General features: G+C 42.0%; 1 protein-coding gene across 1 annotated transcript; it reads right to left on the reverse strand.

The window, feature by feature from the left end:
• Positions 1-1,771: 1,771 nt before the first annotated feature.
• On the reverse strand, positions 1,772-21,571 carry LOC133420219 (alpha-tectorin-like). The gene is made up of 15 exons (XM_061709834.1): positions 21,467-21,571; positions 17,273-17,399; positions 15,909-16,146; positions 15,033-15,201; positions 14,642-14,717; positions 14,438-14,499; positions 14,096-14,296; positions 13,861-13,989; positions 13,583-13,771; positions 11,261-11,411; positions 10,924-11,169; positions 10,636-10,801; positions 5,695-5,770; positions 4,195-4,305; positions 1,772-3,006 (listed from the first exon to the last, which is right to left on the reverse strand). Exons 1-15 carry the CDS (start codon positions 21,516-21,518, stop codon positions 2,921-2,923), a joined length of 2,079 nt encoding a protein of 692 aa, XP_061565818.1. The 5' UTR covers positions 21,519-21,571; the 3' UTR covers positions 1,772-2,920.
• Between the last annotated feature and the right edge of the window lie 715 nt (positions 21,572-22,286).

The raw sequence follows: 22,286 nt of genomic DNA on the forward strand, positions 1-22,286 counted from the left end.
GCGCCCGCCCGCGCAGCCCCCGGCCAGGGGAGGCCCGATCCCCGGACCCGGCCCCACCCCCCCACCGCCACCACCGTTTTTTGAGTAGTTACCAAAACTAGTAACAACTTTCTCTGATGATCAGATAAAAATAAAAGTGATTTATTTGAACACGTTTCTCTGAAATATGTCACATCTGAATTTTATATTTTGATATTAAAAAAAGTTCTATTTAACACAAGAAACTGAAAAATAAAAAATCATGGAAAAATTTTAAAATGAAGAACCAGAAATTACAAAATGACTTGAAGAACAATTTTTATGTACAAGGCAAATCGTTTGTGATTGTTTATCAAAATTATGAACTTTTTTTTATGAACTATTTTTCAGTTATACATCAGTGTTTTAAAGATTTTAGATGCATTTTTATTTATCCCGTAGGGAGGTTTTTCTTCACTGACAGTACATTTCATCAGCACCAACAATAAATAAATAAAATGTATGTTTCATTAAAACATCAAACAGTAAAGAAGGTTCCTGGTACAGGCCATCCAAGTGATCAGATGGAGGAAGAAAGTCCTGCAGTCGGTTTGAGACTCGAATCATAAACTTATCATGATTTCTGAGAAACTTCTCCTTTGTCTGAGACGAAGAACGTCAGTTTTTTCTTCCTTTTCTTTATTAAAACTATAAAACAAATAACCACAATAGCTGATGTAACCAATCGGTTCATGTCCAGAATTAATGAGACAACTGCTTCAGGTTGAACCGGAAAAATCAGTGTACAAAAGTGTACAAAAAGTGGATTAAAACACACACACATACACACACACATACACACACACAACCCCCCTCCCCCCTACACACACACACACACACACACACACACACACACACACACACACACACACACACACACACACACACACACACACACACACACACACACACACACACACACACACACACACACACACACACACACACACACACACACACACACACACACACACGTGGAGAGCAAACCTCTAGAAACACTTTCAGGTATGTATAAGCAAACAAATGGAAATTTACAAGCAAACCGGTTCTTCAACGTCCTACAACAGTTGTTAAAATACCATATTGCTTTCATGATCCAATTGTCCTGCATGTTTTAAATGATCATTTTATGTCATTTATTTATGATCATTATTTATATATGCTGCTTCGGTGGGAAGCAAAATCCTTAGTAATGAGTCCTACAGACTCATTACTCCGGCACTTTAAAACCAACATGTTGTACATTTTTTCTTTTAATATTATTTGTTCTTTTGTATTGCACCAATCACCACAACAAACTCCTTGTGTGTGTTAAACTACTTGGCTTTCTGATTCTGATTCTGATTTCCACAAAGAACTTATATCAGTCTACCTTCACCAATGCTGCCGTCGGGGCATTTTAGAAATGTAAATACCCTATTCACTGGACCGACAACTTTCACATGCTCTTCCATTTCACTTCTCTACTACCGGATATAATTCATCAGGACCAGACTGGATTAATTAAACAGAGACAGACACAGGACAACATTAGGTGCACATAACATATCTTACAAAATACAACCAGAAAACAGTTAGAAGTCATAATATTGGGATTAGATGTGGAGAAGGCTTTTGATTCGGTCGGGTGGGACTTTTCATATATGGCTCTGGAGCGATTTGGTTTCCATGAAACATTTATAAATGTAAAAACAGAAAACATGTGAGAGGCAACACAAGAAGGAGCAAAACTCTTTGAATTTTACCACCACCTTTTTATTTCTTTTTTTGGTCTTTGGATGCTGAACAATCAATAAAAATGATAAAGAAAAGTAAAAGCATGAAGAAACAGTTACATGATTCAGCTTCAACTGAACTGTAACAGACACTCTTGTTTCAAAACACCAAAAAAGGGAAACTACTACTAAAAAAGCACCTTGAAGTTTCTCTGAGAACCTTTCTGAGAAGGACTGAACTTGTGTTCCAGATGAATCATTCAATGATCGCTGCATGGCTGCAGATTAAAACATCCTTTAATGTTGCTGATCAAAATATTGCTGAACAGAAAATCTATTTACCGTAATAAATGATGAATGTCATTTTATGCAGACGACACCCCACTAAATCTTTCCGGTCTAAAAGTATGTCCACCTTAAGAAGCTGACAGTTTTGCAGTTCATGCAGCGAGTATCTCTGTCCCTGGACATCAGAACACTCACTTCTACAGTTTGTGGTTGTTTGCAGTCTGTTGGACTGAATTGATCTGTACTTAATTAGACTATAATGAACTTGTCTGTGTTTACTGTAAAGTGTCCTAAAAGTAAGAAGAACGTGTATTACTACCCTTTTTAATAGTTTCACCCTGAACACCACCTTTCTAAAAGCTGATTAATATGAAGGTATTGATTAATAGGACATGATAATCAATCTCATATCTGATTAATATCTGATTCTTAATTAGACTATAATGAACTTGTCTGTGTTTACTGTAAAGTGTCCTAAAACTAAGAAGAACCTGTATTACTACCCTTTTTAATAGCTTCACCCTGAACACCACTTTCTTAGAAAACTATTAATATGAAGGTATTGATTAAAGAACATGATAATCAATCTCATATCTGATTAATATCTGATTCTACCTGGATGTTAGAATGTAGATTTCGTTTAAATCAAATGTAGCACACACACTTCCCTTCACCAATTACGACTAAAAGAGATAAGAGACGGTCTGTAACATATGTCTGATGACAGTTTGGTCCTGTTTCCATAATTCTGTGTCTTTCGTTGCTGCTTTTTCTTGCTTTACGAGTTAAAAAAACGTCATGGCAGCAGCAGGATCTGAGCTCTTCCTTTCACACGTCCGTGATCAGGATCAGGACCAGACACGAGTCAGGGATCCAGATGGAGGTCGGCAGCCTGTCAGTCAGTATGTATCACTGTGGTAATCACCGTGGTAATCACCGTGGTAATCACCGTAGGAATCACCGTAGGAATCACTGTAGTAATCACCTGGGAAGACAGTCAGATGAAAATGTGACTCGTGTCTCTTCTACAAACCCTCCGGTCTTCTTCACATCTCTCTGGCTTCTTTTCAATCACTCAGCTTCCTCAGCTTCCTTGTCTGTGACTCAAGCTTTTGTTGTCCCTGATCTGTGACTGCCAGGCTGCAATAATGATTATAATCATCTTATCTGAACCACGCATGATTTTGTCTAATTCTACAGCTCAGGCCAGTCTGGTCTTCTTGAAGCACACAAACACCACTGAAAGTCAGAACACAAAATGAATTAAAGCTGCAAGCAGCGATGAACGGGCCCTCGCCCGTGCAATTTTCACCCATAAAAACCAAGGACTCAAAACTAAGTCCTATGACACCACCCATGACTCTCTATGTCAAACCATTCAAAAAAGAAGGCAGAAAATAGGAACTATCAAATATCGACCAATCAAAAGAAGGGGCGGGGCTAATTTTCACCAGTTAAGGTGAAGGAGTCAAAACCGAGTCCGATGACACCACCCACGATTCTGCATGTCAAACCATTCAAAAGTTATAGCAGAGGATAGGGAGTATCAAATATCGACCAATCAGAAGAAGGGGTGGGGCTATTTTGCACCAATGATGGTCAAGGACTCAATACCGAGTCCGATGACACCACCCATGACTATATGTCAAACCATTCAATAAGAATAATAGCCACTAAAACCCTTACCCTAATGTCACATGGACATTTTCAGGCCAGGACTCAACTGTGGAGATGTTGACCCACCAAAGAAGTCCCCATATGGGACCTACTGTGATTTCTAAGGTTGGAAGATACAGTAACTTTACTGCTGCATTTGTGGTGGTACTACTTTAAGAGAAGAGAATAAAGGTTTTATATAATACGTAGTGTCAAGGTTGGAGCTATACATAAATAGCCATGTCATGTAGAATATCAACTGCCTCAGTGGCACATCGCCATACTAATGAACCACATCCTACAGTAAATCCAAGGTTTCATGTTGGTGCTGGGATACAGCAAGTCAGCAACAGACAGAAAAATTCAACAACACAATCACTTAATAGAATAACGCTGTAATCCCAAGAAAGCTACTATTACAAATGAGAGCCATTTATGTCAAAAGGCCGTGTCTGGTGGTGTTCATATGTCTGCAACTTTTGCATGTTGTTGCTCTACTGTAGAAATGCTTCTGTACCTTCTGCCATTTGCTCTGTAATTTCTCCATAAGCAGCAGCAGGAGTGCTTTCATCACCATCACCACCTTCTCCTGAAGCAGCAGCAGGACTGCTGTCATCACCATCACCACCTTTGAATAGCAAACATATGCTTACAGTGTTTTTTCATACACTATAGTTCATACAGGAAGATAGTGTAGCCTATGTCTCACTTGATTTGGCCTTGTATTCATATACATAATAAATGAATGATTATAGGCTATCCCATTTGTTGCACAATTAAATCATTTCAAAATCAGTAAATAATAATTATAATAAAGTGTCTTGTAAATCAGTCATTTTAAAATATTTAAATATATTTATATTTTAATTTCAAGGCCAGGGCTTATAGCAGTGTTTCTCAATCCTGGTCCTCGTGGGCCCCTGTCCTGCATGTTTTTTCCCTGCACCAACACACCTGATTCTAATTAAAGGTCCTCATTAGCTTGTCATCAAGGTCTGTACAACTCTGTTGATGACACAGGTACTTGTATCAGGGTGTGTTGAAGCAGGGTAGCATCTAAAACATGCAGGACAGGGGCCCATGAGGACCAGGATTGAGAAACACTGGCTTATAGGCTACATATTTACACTGTGTAGCCTGAAAGTGTACTGCAACCGCCTTTCCCCTCTTTTTTTACCCGGCTGGGTGTGCATTATGTGCCTCTGCACTGTCACCTCTCCCGGTCCCCTCGCTTACACGCACACAGACACGCGGCGGCGCGCTGTCTGTTCGGTGATACGGACTGTTGGGGCGGGTGTTAATCGAAACAAACCAATCATCTTGCCCTCCTCACATGCTACTGGCCTGAGTGGCCTCTGATTGGCCGGGCCTGGCTCTCTAACTTAGAAAGAAAAAAGTCAGATAGCCGGCGCTGCGGCGCACCAGCAGCCTGTAAAAAGAACAGAGAGAGAGACGCAGGCGGCAGGCCAGCACGCCAGAAGGCCAATCCTAGACCAGCGCATCGGGAATACTCCCGGTTCTCCCTATGGCCAGTCCGGGCCTGGTTTGGGCCGTATTAACGGCCGAAGAAGTGGCATAAATTGCGCCAAAATTACACGATTAATTAAAAATGGCCGACTTCCTGTTCGGTTTCGTCCATGGCGCCAAGAGACTTTTCTTTAAGTTGCGCCATGATACAGGTGTGTACCGATTTTCGTGCATGTACGTCAAACCGTATTGTGGAGCTTGGGGAACAAAGTTTTCTAGGGAGCGCTGTTGAGCCATTAGGCCACGCCCATTAATGCAAACCATTAAAATTCTTCGCCAGGCTGGCTTGCGTGCAAAATTTGGTGACTTTTGGGGAATGTTTAGGGGGGCGAAAAGGCCCTCGAGAACATCTCCTACAGATACAATAGGGCCTTCGCACTGTAAGTGCTCGGGACCTAATAAACATCATTACAAGTTGCACAACGATGTCATCACCAGCAGAGACTCACCTATTTAATCCATGCCATGCTGATGAACGCTGGAACCTTACCTCTGACAGTTGACATGCTGTATTGATGTTGGGAAAATTCAGATTGGCTCGTTCTATCCTCTTCCCCAGAACAATTCTGGAAGTTAAAGATGGAGAGACTTTAGATGACAAACATTGATTCTTTTATTTGGAGTGAAGCTGCTTACAACAAAACGTGGCCTTTTGTGTCCTCTAGTTTAACTTTTATTATATTTTGAATCACCACCCTCTGTTTAAAAAGGGGGAGCGGAGAGTGTGTTCCAACTACAGGGGGATCACACTTCTCAGCCTCCCCGGGAAAGTCTACGCCAGGGTACTGGAGAGGAGATTATGGCCGATAGTTGAACCTCGGATTCAGGAGGAACAATGCGGTTTTCGTCCCGGTCGCGGAACACTGGACCAGCTCTATACCCTCCGCAGGGTGCTCGAGGGTTCATGGGAATTTGCCCAACCAGTCTACATGTGTTTTGTGGATCTGGAGAAGGCATTTGACCGTGTCCCTCGTGCCATTCTGTGGGGGGTCAGTGAGTATGGAGTCCGGGGCCCTCTACTAAGGGCTGTCCGGTCTCTGTATGATCGAAGCAGGAGTCTGGTTCACATTGCCGGCAGTAAGTCAGACTTGTTCCCGGTGCATGTTGGACTCCGGCAGGGCTGCCCTTTGTCACTGGTCCTGTTCATAATTTTTATGGACAGGATTTCTAGGCGCAGCCAGGGGCCGGAGGGGATCCGGTTTGGGGACCTCAGGATTTCATCTCTGCTTTTTGTAGATGATGTTGTCCTGTTGGCTTCATCAGACCGGTACCTTCAGCATGTGCTGGGGCGGTTTGCGGCCGAGTGCGACGCGGAAGGGATGAGAATCAGCACCTCCAAGACTGAGGCCATGGTTCTCCATCGGAAAAGGGTGGCATGCCTTCTCCGGGTGGGTGGAGAAGTCCTGCCTCAGGTGGAGGAGTTCAAGTATCTCGGGGTCTTGTTCACGAGTGAGGGAACAATGGAGCGTGAGATTGACAGACGGATCGGTGCAGCGTCCGCAGTTATGCGGTCGATGTACCGGACCGTCGTGGTGAAGAGGGAGCTGAGTCGAAAGGCGAAGCTCTCGATTTACCGGTCAATCTACGCCCCTACCCTCACCTATGGTCATGAATTTTGGGTAGTGACCGAAAGGACAAGATCGCGGATACAAGCGGCCGAGATGAGTTTCCTCCGCAGGGTGGCTGGACGCTCCCTTAGCGATAGGGTGAGGAGTTCGGTCACTCAGGAGGAGCTCGGAGTCGAGCCGCTGCTCCTTCACATTGAGAGGAGTCAGCTGAGGTGGCTTGGGCATCTGTACCGGATGCCTCCTGGACGCCTCCCTAGGGAGGTGTTCCAGGCATGGCCCTCCTCCCTAGGGAGGTGTTCCAGGCATGTCCCTCCTCCCTAGGGAGGTGTTCCAGGCATGTCCCTCCTCCCTAGGGAGGTGTTCCAGGCATGTCCCACCGGGAGGAGACCCCGGGGAAGACCCAGGACAAGCTGGAGAGACTATGTCTCTCGGCTGGCCTGGGAACGCCTCGGACTCCCCCCGGAAGAGCTGGAGGAAGTGTCTGGGGTGAGGGAAGTCTGGGCATCCCTGCTGAGGCTGCTGCCCCCGCGACCCGGGAACGGATAAAGCGGGAAAAGATGAGCGAGTGAGTGAGTATATTTTGAATCTTGATAATTAAACAATATTCAGACCCACTTATACACTAATACGCAGGAGCCACTGCTGCCACTAGGGGGCGCTGTAGTGCAAGAACAACCTCAGTAAACAGGATTTTGGGAGAATGAAGGTCGTTTGACTTTATCTGTTGCAGCTGAGCCACTTGTGTGTTCAGTGATGCCTTCACTACAACTTTAATGGTGAACACAATGAAGTCATTTAAATTAAAAGTACGAACAAAACAATCAGCAGTGACGGGGAAGAAATTAAAAGTTGTTGTCAGACCTCACATGTGAAATCTGGAGAAAAATAAATGGAGACAAAGTTCATAAAAGTGAATTTAGTATAAAAGGGTTTGTTTTAAAAACATCTGAAATAAGATGAAGGTTAGAGTAAATGAAAAGACTTGGTGGGGAATTGTGAGGAAAGAGTCAGATCCTTCAACTATTGTCTTTGGCTGGAACCTGAATCATTTTCTGCAGGACGTGAAACTGATTTCTGGGCAGATTTGCTACTTTTGTCCTGCTGTCAGCTTTAAATGTTTGATTTAAAAAGTCTGTAATCTGTAACAGAGTGATTTGTCTCCAGTAATCTTGTTCAGTTTATACTTGCAGCCATTGGGAAGTATAATCCAGAATCACGGCATACACTTTCATTGTTATGCTGATGATACGCAGTTCTATTTGTCTATGAAGCCGGATGAAACAGAACCGTTAGTTAAACTTCAGGCATGTCTTATCGACATCAAGGACTGGATGTCCGGAAATTTCTTGCTTCTAAATTTAGATAAAACAGAGGTTATCATTCTTGGTCCAGAGCATCTTAGGAAGGGACTAGACGGTGTTGCGATGGCTTCCAGTGCAACTGTGAGAAACCTTGGTGTTGTTTTCGATCAGGATTTGTTGTTTAAACCATATGTCAATCAGGTTTGTAAAATAGCATTTTTCCATCTCCGTAATATTGCAAAGATTAGGAAAATCCTCTCACAGAGTGATGCAGAAAAAATAGTTCATGCGTTTGTATCTTCTAGACTAGATTACTGTAATGTGTTATTAGCAGGATGTCCAAGTAATTTGCTGAATAGGCTCCAGCTGATCCAGAATGCAGCAGCACGAGTACTGACAGGAATTAGCAGGAGAGACCACGTCTCTCCAGTGTTAGCGTCGCTCCATTGGCTACCCGTAAAATTCAGAATCCATTTTAAAATTTTATTACTTGCGTATAAAGCCCAAAACGGCTTAGCTCCACATTATTTGCAAGACCTGATAGTGCCTTATGTTCCTCGCAGAGCTCTCCGTTCTCGGAGGTTTACTCGTAGTTCCTAGAATATCCAAATGTAGATTTGGAGGGTGGGCATTCTGCTATCAGGCACCATTACTATGGAACCAACTTCCAATCTGGGTTAAGGAGGCTGACACCACCTCCACCTTTAAAACTAAACTTAAAACCCTTCTGTTTAATAAAAAAATAAATAAATGTAAAAGGCCATAATGTGAGTTGTGTGTGAATATCCAAAAGGTAAAGTGGAAAAAAGAGAACAAATTAAAAAGGTAAATTCAAAGGGGCAAATTTGTTCTGGATTGTTGTAAAGCTTTCTTTTTGTTGTTTTGTTTGTTTTGTTTGTGTTATGGGATTTATTTTTTCTATAAACGTAAACTGGCCCGGAAGGTATGTGCGCACCGAGAGTTTAAGTGTTTCCTGCACAGGTGAGCTGTAGTTTACACACTCATTAAGACAGCTGCGGCTGGGTGCCGTATCGCTCTGGCCGGGTAAGATTATTTCTTTGTTTGTGGGGGTTTGGCAACATTTTGTTTCTTTTTCTTTGGAGTTTGAATGCTGTTGTTGTGTAACAAAGCGGACATTTGTGCCGCCGCATTATTGTTTGTTTTAGGAAGGCTGTTTGTGGACAATCGCAGGAGTGTGTGTTTCATTCATGGGCTGTTTGTAGACAATCACCGGAGCGTGCAATTCATTCATGGATTTAGTTGCATTCCTTGGAGAGCGCAGCGAGGTATGCACGGAATGTTTTAATAATGTAAAGATTTATGAATTCGTTGTGTAAATGGTATCTTGATGTCTGTTTTGTATATGTGTGTTTTTTGTAAAAACAAACAGTTTCACGGTGCCATAAGGATCATCTGAGAGGAAACTAATAAAAGACCTTATGCATCAGTCGATCTCACGCATCGTCATTCCAAGGGCTGTTACAAAGCCTATAGTTAGTGTTTAGTAAACCTCTAGCTGGTGTTGGTAAATCTCTAGGTAGTGTAAACTCTAGTGTGTTAGAGTCGCTCCTGTAGTTTCTTGTGCTGGCCCCTTCTCCTCCCTTTTTGTCTCTTTTTTCTCTTTTGTACATGGTGCAGCATCCTCTGCCGGTGGCGAAGAGCATCTCTGAACACCGGAACCTGCAGTGTGGGAGTGAGAGGGGCAGGGTAACGGCCCGATCAGGCGGGGGAGAGATTTGTCCATCAAGACTCCTCTCTCTGGCCCTGCCCCTTCTCAACTTTTCCCCGACCCTGAACCTAACCTGGGGCTTGCTGATTGGGCTGGAGCTTCGGGAGCTGCGTGCTGGCCTGCGGTCCCCACCCCTGGTCATCCCGTTGCTGCTTCCACCTGCCTGCTGTGTGTTGTTGACGTCCCCGACCCCCCAGTCTGGCCTTCGGCAGGAGAGTTCCCCCTTATGAGCCTGGTCCTGCTCAAGGTTTCTTCCTCCTAAAGGGGAGTTTTTCCTTGCCACTGTTTGGCTTAAGGTTTTTCTCCCACTATGGGAGTTTTTACCTGCCATTGTTTATGTAATAACTGCTCGGGGGTCATGTTCTGGGTCTCTGGAAAGCGTCTAGAAACAACTTTTGTTGTATTAGACCACATGTGTCAAACTGAATCCCAGAAGTGTCCTGCATGTTTTAGATGTTTCACTGCTTTAACACACCTGATTCTAATTAATCATCGTCACCAGCTTGTCATCAAAGTCTGGATAGTTCTGTTGATGACACAGTCACTTGTATCATTGTGCAATGAAGCAGGGAAACATCTAAAACCTGCAGGGACACCGGCCCTCAAGGACTGGAGTCCGACAACCCTGTTTAGACGCTATATAAATAAAATTGAATTGAATGGAATTAAATTGAGTAATCATCTGAAAGGGGATCCAGCTCCCCCGTCAGTGGAAAACCCCCCAGATGACCGTAGTTGGAGCGTAATTCACAGTTTCAAGACACAGTCTGGTTCAGTCTGGCATTTAAGCAGAATTAAACCACCAAGTTAAGAAGCTTTGCAGCGAGGCGTACCGGCACGCAGTTGTTGTTGTTGTCTTTGACGCACAGGTGGAGTTGGCAGTGCAGGTAGATCTCACCAGAGCTGTCTGTGAACTCAAATATGCTGAAAGAGAAATAGCTGGAAGTTCCTTCTCCGTTTCCCTCCACCTGCACCGTCGGGTCGGCGTCGTTTGCACAGCTGTCCAAAAACAAGAAAACACCCTTTGGTCAGCAGTGGCCAACAGCGAGCAGAAAGATCGTCCATGAATCTGCCCCAAGAGAGTCTCAGCGCAGCAGCTGCCTCTTCAGAACACGACTCACCCGTCCTGGATCAAGATGTATTCCACACTGCTATTGGACATTTGCTGGCCGGTGGCCCAGCAGGAGTCGGTCACCATGGCGATCAAGTTTGCATCCAGCCCGTCGCTCGTCAGCTCCACCCAGATCCTCTGGTCCAGCAGCAGCACGGTGTCGGAGTCCACAGCTTGTGTGCGTTCGGCGTCCATGTAGGCGTTCATCATCACAGTGTAATTAAAAGCCTCAGTTGTGACCTCCTGGGAGACGGAGCTGCAGAGCAAACACAAGCACAACGTCAGCCCGTCGGCCTCACAAACCAGCCGACAACAGAAGTAGAACTGAACCAACAGCCACAACACACCTGTCCTTGATTATGATGCCCATAGTTCTGATTTCTGGTTGAGGGAAGACGCAGGAGACGTCAATCTGGAACTGGCTGTGGCGAGTGATGACATCGGAGGAGGGGCTGGTCTGGGTTCTGATGGTGTTCGTGTGCACCACTTGGCCGTCTTCTTCCTGCAGGATCACATTCAGATGTTTGAGTGAAGGGGCTCATTTATGTTTCCACCTCCGTCATGTTGTGTTCATCTATCTGTTAACAGTCTGTAATGAACTTGGAGCCGCTTCTACCTGTATGTAACGACACAGATGTAGAAGCCACCTGCAGCCACTAGAGGGCCCCTGAGCTCCCATTTAATTTACATATTCAGTATTTAACAAAAGTAAGAACCTGGGCCCTCATTTATCAATCGTTCGTACGCACAGATCTGTGTGTAAAGCGTGCGTACGAGCATTCCCACGCAAAGTATGGTATTTATCAACATGTACCTGTGCGCAGAAACACGTGTAAATATACGCACAGCTCCGACCATGCGTACACACAAAACCTAGTGGTAGAACAGTGAAACTACAAATAGAACCCATTAAAAGAGTCTCTCAAACTTTACATGTGAAGTTTTATTAGTAATTTAGACATTTTGAATAATTGGTGTGACAAGCTATAAAAGACAGCTTTGGCAGGACGACCTGAAAAGAAAATACAAGTGCCATGGCTTATCATGCAGTGTTGGAGGATTTGCGCTCCGAGGGAGCGCGTTTTCAAAGAGCGCACTGATCTGTTCAGTGAGAGCACGGAGTGGCTGCTCAGCAGGTAGCGTTTCCCCAAAAACATTCTGATGGATTTATGGTGTGATTTACAAACTATAATGGAGCGAGAGACAAAACGCAAGCCATCCCAGTCACATCCAGCTCCTGTCCACCCTGGGATTTTTTGCCACCGGAACATTTTGACATATGCGGCATTTCGCAGCCGACACTAAGCAAAATCATGCCGGCAGTGTTGGATGCAATAATTTATCTGGCCATAATTTACACCCAGTTTCCATACACACATCACCAAGTCGAAATTAAACGAGGATTTCATGCCAACGCCGGATTCCCAAACATAATTGGAGCTAGATTGCAGCCACATTGCCATAAAAGCACCATCACATAATGAATTCAGTTACGTGAACATGAAAGGATTTCATTCAATCAATGCACAAATAATCTGCGATATGTCTCTTTTGCCCGTCGTTGCCCGGTGGCCTGAACGCACGACTCATTTATTCTGCAGAACAGCTTATTGGTGTTTGCACCTCCAAGCAGGAGTTTTTGACTCCAACCAAATCTTAATTTATGGATAATCTTCCAAGAAATATATCAAACATGGTCAACATAATTATTTTACAAGCTAAATATCACATACATAAATGCAAATGGAATAACAGAAAACCCCTCCATTGTACAACTGAAAAATGAATGTAAACTGTAGCGTCTCTAAAACTGATCCGTGAAAAAAACGATATTGCCAAAAGCTTATATGAAACAATGTCTTTGTTTCTTAATTTTTATTAATACACTTCCCATAGCTTGTCAGTAAATGTATCTTTTTTTTTTTTTGCTCTCAACCCCCACAAATGTTGAATGTCTGTAGATAATTGATTATTTTGTTTCATTTGCCTTTTGTTGTAAACCCTACAGAATTTTGTTCAATAAAGTTTGTAAACCTCCAAGTGGGAGCTGTTGTTGCTCCATATATGGTCAATTGGAGGCGTTTCTGTATGCAAATGACGGTAACCGTGCACGAGCACGGCAGTTTAGAACAGGTGGGATTTATCATCACTGATGTGCGTACGACAGGTGTCCGCACGTTAATCCGGATTTTTTTGTACTTACACACATTCTAAATTTCACTCCTACGAGAGAATTTAGGACCTTTTCTACGCACGATTGATAAATGAGGGCCCTGGTTTATTTGTAGACAGCTAAATGCAAACATTAGAGAACTGCACTTTGAAACACCCAAATTATTCCTCAGATGTGTCGTCTGTTTGGGATCTAAGAGTGTTTTCCTGTTTATAAATCCAGAATTTTTTCAACCAAACTTTGTTTTTATCTCAAAAGGCCCTCGTACATTGTTGTGGTAGCGTAGCTAGCGTTAGCAGGATTTATGTCAGTTACTGTATCTGGGTTTATTTTTGTAGCTCAGCTTGAATGTTAAAGTTGTACAGGTCCCTAAATGTGTTGAACAGACAACCAACATGACTGCAAACATCTGTAGATCCTAAAGTGGAGGAGCCAGAGAAGAAGCCCAGCTATGGCTGGAGGAGACTGTGGACAGTAAAGAGGTGGAGGAGAGAACCCACCGCCACCACCGTCCCACAGTTGTCGTTGTCAAAGCTGAATGTCACCATGTGGCTCTCCTCGTCCACCTCACCAGTGCACAACGGGTCGTTGAGGTGCAAGGCGGAGTAGTTGACACCTTTCTCCGCCAGGAGGCAACCCACCAGAGAGACTGAAGCAGAGTCACCTGTGCAGACCGTCGGATCACCTGAACATGAGAATATTGCGTTAAAAGAACAGTTAAATGTTGTTCTCCAATCCCTCGCTCCTGTTTGGTCGTTATAAAAGCTGCATTACCCAGAGCGCCTGAACTTCTGTAACTGGAGGCAAAAATGGCTCTACAGAGGCAGGTGGGGGTATCGCTGACCAGTCCACAGAACTCATGATCACTGCAGGGACTGTCTTCACAAAAGATCTGAGGCGGAGCTGCAGGGGGCACAATGTTAGTTCTAACACGTGCACGTTACTAAATATAACATGAATAAAAGGAAGAAGACGGATATGAGTTTTGATGCAGATGGCTGAGTCTTACAGCACTTCACAATGGACCTCCATTCCCCCAGTGTGATGTTCACCAGGCTGCAGGCTCTGGCGTAGGCCTCCAGGAACTGACACATGAGGCCGTCCTCATCAGGATAGTTACACATGGTTTTAATGCAGACACTTATGTAGGGCTCTGGGGTGATGTCGGCGTGACAGGAGGTGAAGGGTTCTTCCATCAGGATGCTGCAGCTGCTCCAACAGAGAAGACGAGAGAGAATGTGAGGTTTATCTTCCATCTGATGTCACATGACCCAACAGGAGATTAATAGGAAATGTAGATCAGATCTTCACATAGGCCGAGTGTCCCGTTGTCTGGAAGAATCTGCTCTCCGTTCAGACATCGCGTCACAGTCGACTGTCAGGACACTGGTTTCTGGGTGCCGAGTCTGACAGCTAGGGGGCGACAAACACCAGGAAATCAGGACCGCCTCAGTTCTGGTTGTTTTCATACCACACACACTGTATTTCTGCGAATCATTGATCAGACAGCATCAGAGTCGGTCGGAGAGACACTGAGTTTGTGATGAGATGGTACCTTCTGGAATTGGTCTTGATGCTTGAAGATGTGTCGGAGTCTCCGCACAAACCACCTGATGGATAATAACCAGCTCCTGAAATAGTTCAGGAAAGAACGTGTCAGAAGAGCACGAACATTCAGACTCACTAAAGTAAACCATATATCCTGAATGACACGTTTAACTTGATACCTGTAAAATAGTAAATGCCTACACTTATATAGCGCTTTCCAGCTGTACTCCTACAGCCCCAAAGCGCTTTACACAGTAGAAGTTCACCCACACGCACTGGCCTGACAACCGGGAGCAACTGGGGATTCAGTGTCTTGCCCAAGAACACAGGAGGAACTAGGACTCGAACCACTGACCTTCAGTTTCATGGGCGAACGCTCTACCAACTGAGCCACCTACGCCAAATGTCTGTAGTTTGCAGCTGTGCAGTGTTTCCATCAAAGAACACAGTCACTTCTACCCCAGGTCCCAGCAGCAGCTTGGCAGTGACTCCAGCTTGGTTCTTGGAGAGTTCAACACCATCAAAGTCCTGGAATGAGGTGTTGAGACTCACCAGTGAACCGTTCACCTGCAGGTGAAAGGTGAAGGACACAAATGAGTTCACAAATGTGGTTCTAATGCAGGGATCGGCAACCCGCGGCTCTAGAGCCGCATGCGGCTCTTTAGCGCCGCCCTAGTGGCTCCTGGAGCTTCTTTAAAAATGTTTGACCTTTTTTTTTCTTCTTCTTTTTCTTTTTTTTCTTCCTGTTTCCTTTCCTTTGTAATCTCAACATTTCAACTTTTTTGTCGAAATTTTGACTATTTCCTCGACATTTCAACTTTTTCTCAACATTTTGACTTTTCCTCGAAATTTTGACTTTTTTCTCGAAATTTTGACTTTTTCCTCAACATTTCGACTTTTTTCTCGAGATTGTACTTCAACATTAATCTCGACATTTCAACTTTTTTCTCGACATTTCGACTTTTTTCTCAACATTTCGACTTTTTTCTCGAAGTGCATAATGAAAAAAAAATATCTTCCCCTAGTTATAACTAATATAGCTACATGCAGCATGTGTTGCCTTCATTCTAAGGCTTATAAAAGACTTTTAATTTTTTGCGGCTCCAGACATATTTGTTTTTTGCATTTTTGGTCCAATATGGCTCTTTCAACATTTCGGGTTGCCGACCCCTGTTCTAATGGGACCGTGTGGAACGATGAGAGCAGAGAACATGAGGAGGATTTTTGATAAAAACCTTGCTCTGGATCCAGGACTGTGCTTGTAAACAGCTCACCTTGACTCTCCCGCTTTGTTCCAGGAGAACCTCAACACCATGTCGCAGTGTTACACTGTCCAGAAAGCTCACATCTGTGCGACGTCGGTCCTTGTAGCTGGCCAGAATTTCAAATCCTGAGAGGTCTTCATCATGTGACATCAGAGTGTACGTGCAGCGATCCTCCACAGCGCTGAGGGCGCCGTGGACGTTGATCACAGTGGGTCCGGTCAAAGTGCAGATGTTGTTCGGGATGCAACTGATGGAGAACGAGCACAAACATCATGAGCTGCTGTTGAGGGACGTGTCCACCAGGAGGTTCTATCTCCCTGAAAACAGGGACCATCAGCAGCTTTACAGTATATACTAGGGGTGGGTATTGGGAAGGACCTCACGATACGATACACATCACGATACTTGAGCCACGATACGATACACATTGCGATATCCCGATTATGCGATATCCCGATTATTATATTCTACATAGTTCACCGAAACATTTTAAAATGCATTACACATCTTAAAATCCAAGTTGTATATATGTACATCAGATGATAGTGATGGATCTTAAAATCCGAGTTGCACGTTCATCAGATTATAGTGACAATTCATGGGACAAACTGAGTCAAAACAATGTTTTATTATAACTATACAAGCTAAAGTTACAACATATTTGTATATGTTTTTCATATTATTTACATCATATGAAATTAACATTAAATTTAGTATGAGGTTGCTTTAATTATGTGGCAAATGATAATAAACACAAGAAAGATGGTACTAAAACAAAGGACAGGCACAGTGATCAGTCAGTATAGATATAAATCCATAAATAAATAAACCTCTGTCCATTATTTTTCATTTTTTAAGGACAGGCAATTGTGTTATATAAAAAATAAATTATAAAATGAAATAAAACGTGAAATAAAACCTGAGCTCAGTGCAGGGCCCTCCCAGGGTTGGTAGAGAGTGGCAATGCCCAGGACTGTCACTTAGGTAGGAGCACTGGGTGATAGAATGGGGAAAAAATCGGGGATAAAAAAAAAAAAATCGATATTCAAATTTTGAATATCGATATTGAATCGCCTGGAAAAGCATCGCGATATATTGCCATATCAATATTTTTGCCCACCCCTAGTATATACGCAGAAAGTACTTTATTTGTTCCTAAATCATTCAAGTGTTTATTGAAGGTACTTGTGGGAATCATCTATCTTCCCTGTCTACTGATCTCGTTCTCTTCAGAGGTTGAACTCACTGATGAGATCAACCAACACCTCCATCTGCTGCTGCTTCACCACAATAGTGTCTTCTAAAGAGATTACGATGCTCACTGAATCTCTGCTGAAGAAGATTTGATTTTAGTTCACAGTCAGCATACTTACCCGCCATTACCATCACATTGCTGATTTTCACCACAACCTTCAACTGATAAGACGCTGTCATTACTGCAATAGTAATGTTCACAGGTTTTAGAATCGTACTCTTCCACTCCGGGGCTGATAAAAACACCTGAGGAGAAAAGGGATGTTTGCATTAATCTAAAAAAGCTCTCCGGATGAAAACACAAACTAATGATAATAATAATAATAATAATAATAATAATAATAATAATAATAATAATAATAATAATAATAATAATAATAATAATAATAATAATAATCATAATTATTATAATTATAATAATAATAATTATTATAATAATAATACTAATAATAATAATAATAATAATAGTAATAATAATAATAATAATAATCATAATAATAATAGTAATAATAATAATAATAATAATAATCATAATCATAATCATTATTATAATAATATAATATATATAATATAATAATATAATTATATTATATTATATTATTATAATATATATTATTATAATAATATTATTATAATAATAATATAATAATAATATAATATATATAATAATAATAACAATAATAATAATAATAATTATTATTATTATTATTATTATTATTATAATAATAATAATAATAATAATAATAATAATAATAATAATAATAATAATAATAATAATAATAATAATAATAATTATTATTATTATTATTATTATTATAATAATAATAATAATAATAATAATAATAATCATAATAATCATAATAATACATTTGATTTATAATGCACTTTACATTACTGCGAATCTCAAAGTGCTACAGTTTTATAATTAAAAAGGAAGCAGAAATAAAATAAAATCAAGATAAGAGATAAAAAAAGTAAAGACAAAGGTAAAAAGAGACTAAAACAATTTAAAAACAGCAACTAGGACAAAAAAACAGCAGCATTGTTTAGCGATAAAATGCTTTACTAAAAAGAAAGGTTTTTAGTCCTCTTTTAAAATTGTCCATAGTTTGTGGTGGCCCTGGTTCCGGGAACATGGAGGCGGTTAGTTTGGGAAGAGCGGAGGGAGTGTGTAGGGGGGGGGCATTATATTCAACCCTGGTGGAGACAGGAAGCCAGTGAGTGAGTGAAGAATGGGGGTGATATGGTCGTGTTTCAGCACTCTCATCAGGATCCTAGCTCCAGAGTTTTGGATGTATTGGAGCCTCTAGAGCCTCTTTCCGGGGATCCCGATGAGAAGTGCGTTACAGTAGTCCAGTCGGGAGGAGACAAAGGCGTGGACCAGCTTTTCCACATCTGGAAAGGGTGAGGGTGGGATGGAGTTTGGCGATGTTGCGAAGCAGGGGCGTCAATTGGGTATGGCAAGGTACGGCAGCCGCCACACCTCGGCTTCAAGGGAAAATGTAAATGTTTGTTTTTTAAATACATTTATGGAATTACTCTGTCTATTTGAATTGATTATTCTATTATTTAATACATATAGAATAACTACAAATGCAAATCAGAACAGCATGATCAATTTCACTAGTTATTACACTGCAAAAACTCAAAATCTTAACAAGAATATTTGTCTTATTTCTAGTTAAAATGTCAAATTTTTAGTCAGAAAAATCTCATTACATTTAAGACAAGACTCAAAAACTCAAAAAACAACAATTTTCATCTGTTTCAAGTAGATTTTCACTTAAAATAAGTAGAATTTTTTTTTGCTTGTAATGAGAAGATAAATCTTGTTCCACTGGCAGATTTTTCTACTTATTTCAATTGAAAATTTACTTGAAACAGGTGAAAATGGTCAAATAAGTTATTTTTCTGGCGATGACTTTTGTTTTAAGTGTAATGAGACTAAAAATGACTAAAAATGAGACATTTTAACTAGAAATAAGACAAATATTCCTGGTAAGATTTTGAGTTTTTGCAGTGTGAGCGAGACTGCATTTGAAAAAGTTCCAGTTTTCTTGACCACACAGATAAGCTACATAGCAGACTTCTGTGATGAGTATTTGCTGGGCGTGTTGATTGATACTCTATAGTTCTGTGACTCGTAACCTTGCCGTACCTTAGCTTCGACTGAATGGACGCCGCTGTTGTGAAGGCGGTAGAAGGAGATCTTGCAGAGGTGATTGATGTGGGAATCGAAGGAGAGTTGGGGGTCCATTTTGACACCAAGGTTGGTGACAGATGAAGAGAGGGGAATGTTGTGGCCAGAGAAGGTGATTCTGGTTATGGAGGATGACTGGGTCTGGTGAGGGGGTGCCAACCATGATTGCCTCTGTTTTGAAGCTTTTCAGTTGAAGGAAATTTTGCTCCACCCACGCCTTTATTTCCTCCAGACAGATAGTGAGTTGTGAAGAGGATGACACTGGTGACAGGGCTGCAGCTGTAGCTGTGACATAAAGTTGTGTGTCATCAGCATAACAGTGGAATGAAATTCCATGCCGGCTGATGACTTGGCCAAGGGGAAGAAAGTAGAGGGTGAAGAGAGTGGGGCCGAGCACAGACCCCTGGGGGACCCCACAGGTATGTATGGGGGTTTGGATTGGGAGTTACCAAGGGATATGCGTTCTGTTCGATTTGTAAGGTATGACTTGAACCAGTTGAGGGCTGTGCCGGAGAGAGCAATGGTGTGATGAAGCCGGTTTAGGAGTATGTCATGGTCAACTGTGTCAAATGCTGCAGATAGGTCCAGGAGAATGAGAAGACAGGGGGAGCCGCATCAGCTGTGACCAGAAGGTCGCTTGTGACTCTCACCAGGGCTGTTTCTGTGCTGTGAGCAGAGCGGAAACCAGCAAACTAACCAACAATATTAAAGCAGCTGTAACTTTTCCACTTTAATATAATATTTCCAGAGTCATTGTGATGGTACATCGACTTCCAACAGGTTTAATGAACCTCTGTCATGGTCTGAGGGGTCTGTATCGCCTTCACTGGCACTATGTAACTTTGAGGTGCATGGTAGGAACCCTTCCACACTAAAAAACTACAATTTTTTTCGGCTTTGACTGCTTTACGGCATACGTCACTTCCCCCTCCTTCCCGATTCGTAGTCGAGACGAAAATGGATGGGGCGTGGAGTGCAGAGCTAAGCAGAAGCTGGTGTTGAGCTAAACGCAGATCTGGTATCATGGCCGAAGCAGCGGAAAATCCAAAGAAAATAAAAGTTTTATTGGAGGAGGCGAAAAAAGAAAGAGGGAGAGTAACAAGCTAAATGCCCGAACAAGAATAAACATTGGCCCGGTGTCGTGCCAAAAAGTGATTGCCTGCCAGAATGTGATTTCTGGCCGCGGGAGCGCGCACAGCAGCCCGTTGAGCGATAGCGTTTAAACGTCAGATTTTCAGATTATGAAGCTCAAGAATGAGATCAAATCATATTTAGGTAGAAACAACCTTTCATTAACTGTATTTGGCCTTCAATCAATTTTTGGCAGGTGAAAATGCCCATTTTCAGGGGAGAAATCAGATTCTGACAGGCAATCACTTTTTGGAACGACACCGGCGTTCATTCGCTGGCGTGAGCTGGAAGACGAGGAGGGATGTCCGACCGATGGGGATTTATGGGGATAAAACAAGAGACAGAATTGTTATGATACAAATGTAATTGTAGAGTTCTATGTTCAATAAGAATAAAAATTAGAATGTTTTCACATTCGTCTTGGGTTTTGGTAATTCTAAAATTACTGACAATATCAACAACACACAGAATAATAATAGTAATCATAAAATTGTGTAATTGGTAATGAGGAAGCTTTATAAAATAATAATACAATTGAATGGAATTACAGCATTAGAGGAAAGAATGCAATGCAAAGAAAATGTATAGAACATTTCTACTATTTTTCCTGAGACCTGTAAAATTGTGCAGGGCTGATCTGCAAAACATTCAGTTATTCACAGGTTATAAAGTTTTTTTTTCATTTTGTCAGTAAGTATTTTGGACTACTAATTTATGACGAAGTCCCTCTAAAAAACTTGACAGGAAAAAGGTGCCGTTGAACAAAACCAGAGCGCATTATCAAATGCAGCGACGGGACAGGAGTTTTTCCGGCAGTACGCGCTGGTGCTCATGGGAAACGTAGTGTTCTTTCTGGTAAAGCGCTACCTCTTTTGTCCAAAGGAGCCGCCAAACTCAACAAAAGCTGAAAGTTACATTGTGCTGCTTTAAATATCCGACTCACAGAGTGCTTAAATGTTATTTTGAGGCAACATTTACCAACCTGCATCGGTTCTGCATCCACTGATGTCTATGAAGTCGATGCTGAACATCATGTCGGAGCTTCCAATAACGGATATACTAATCTCAGCTTCTCCGTTGACATAAGGAGTAACGTACTAAACGGGAACAAACACAATCAATTAATCACAACCATGAAGCTGAATCAACAGATTTGAGACAAATGAAGATGAGAAGAGACAAAAGTTTTAATTTCATTCAGAAATTAATTTGTTATGATCTCATATTAACTGCAGTGGAAAGAACACCAAATAAATCTGAGTCAATTTTAGATTAGACCTAAATATTCACGTGTTTTTCATTGCATCATTTAAAAGACTGTGAAACTGTTTATTCACACAACTCACATAATAAGAACCCCGGTCGGTGGCATTGGTCTGAATTCCCAGAGCTGTTTGGGTCCCGTATTGCACAAGAGACACAGTTATCTGTAACAAGTGAAGAGAGAGTTTGATCTGAAGTGTTTCAGGAAGCAGGTCACACAGTTTCTTCTTTTTAGCTTTGTTTAAATATTAAACAGTGGAAACTAAAAATATTTAACAAGTGTGATAAAAGTTTTAACCAAACAACAATACTTACCGAATCACCAAATCCAGACACATAACTCATTTGCACAGAGCAGCTCATATTTCCTTTCATAGTGGATATTGTGTTCAGTACTACGGTCTCAATAGCAACATCACGTGGTGAAATTTGAAGAGTAACATTTCCAGGTCCGTAAGTAGCATCCAGATGGTCGTAGAAGGTTCCTGGTTCGTAGTAGTCCTTGAAGCTGATATAAATTAAGTCATTGTCCGTGCTAA

The sequence above is a fragment of the Cololabis saira genome, chromosome 20, assembly GCF_033807715.1.
Source record: "Cololabis saira isolate AMF1-May2022 chromosome 20, fColSai1.1, whole genome shotgun sequence".
Lineage (NCBI taxonomy): Eukaryota > Metazoa > Chordata > Actinopteri > Beloniformes > Belonidae > Cololabis > Cololabis saira.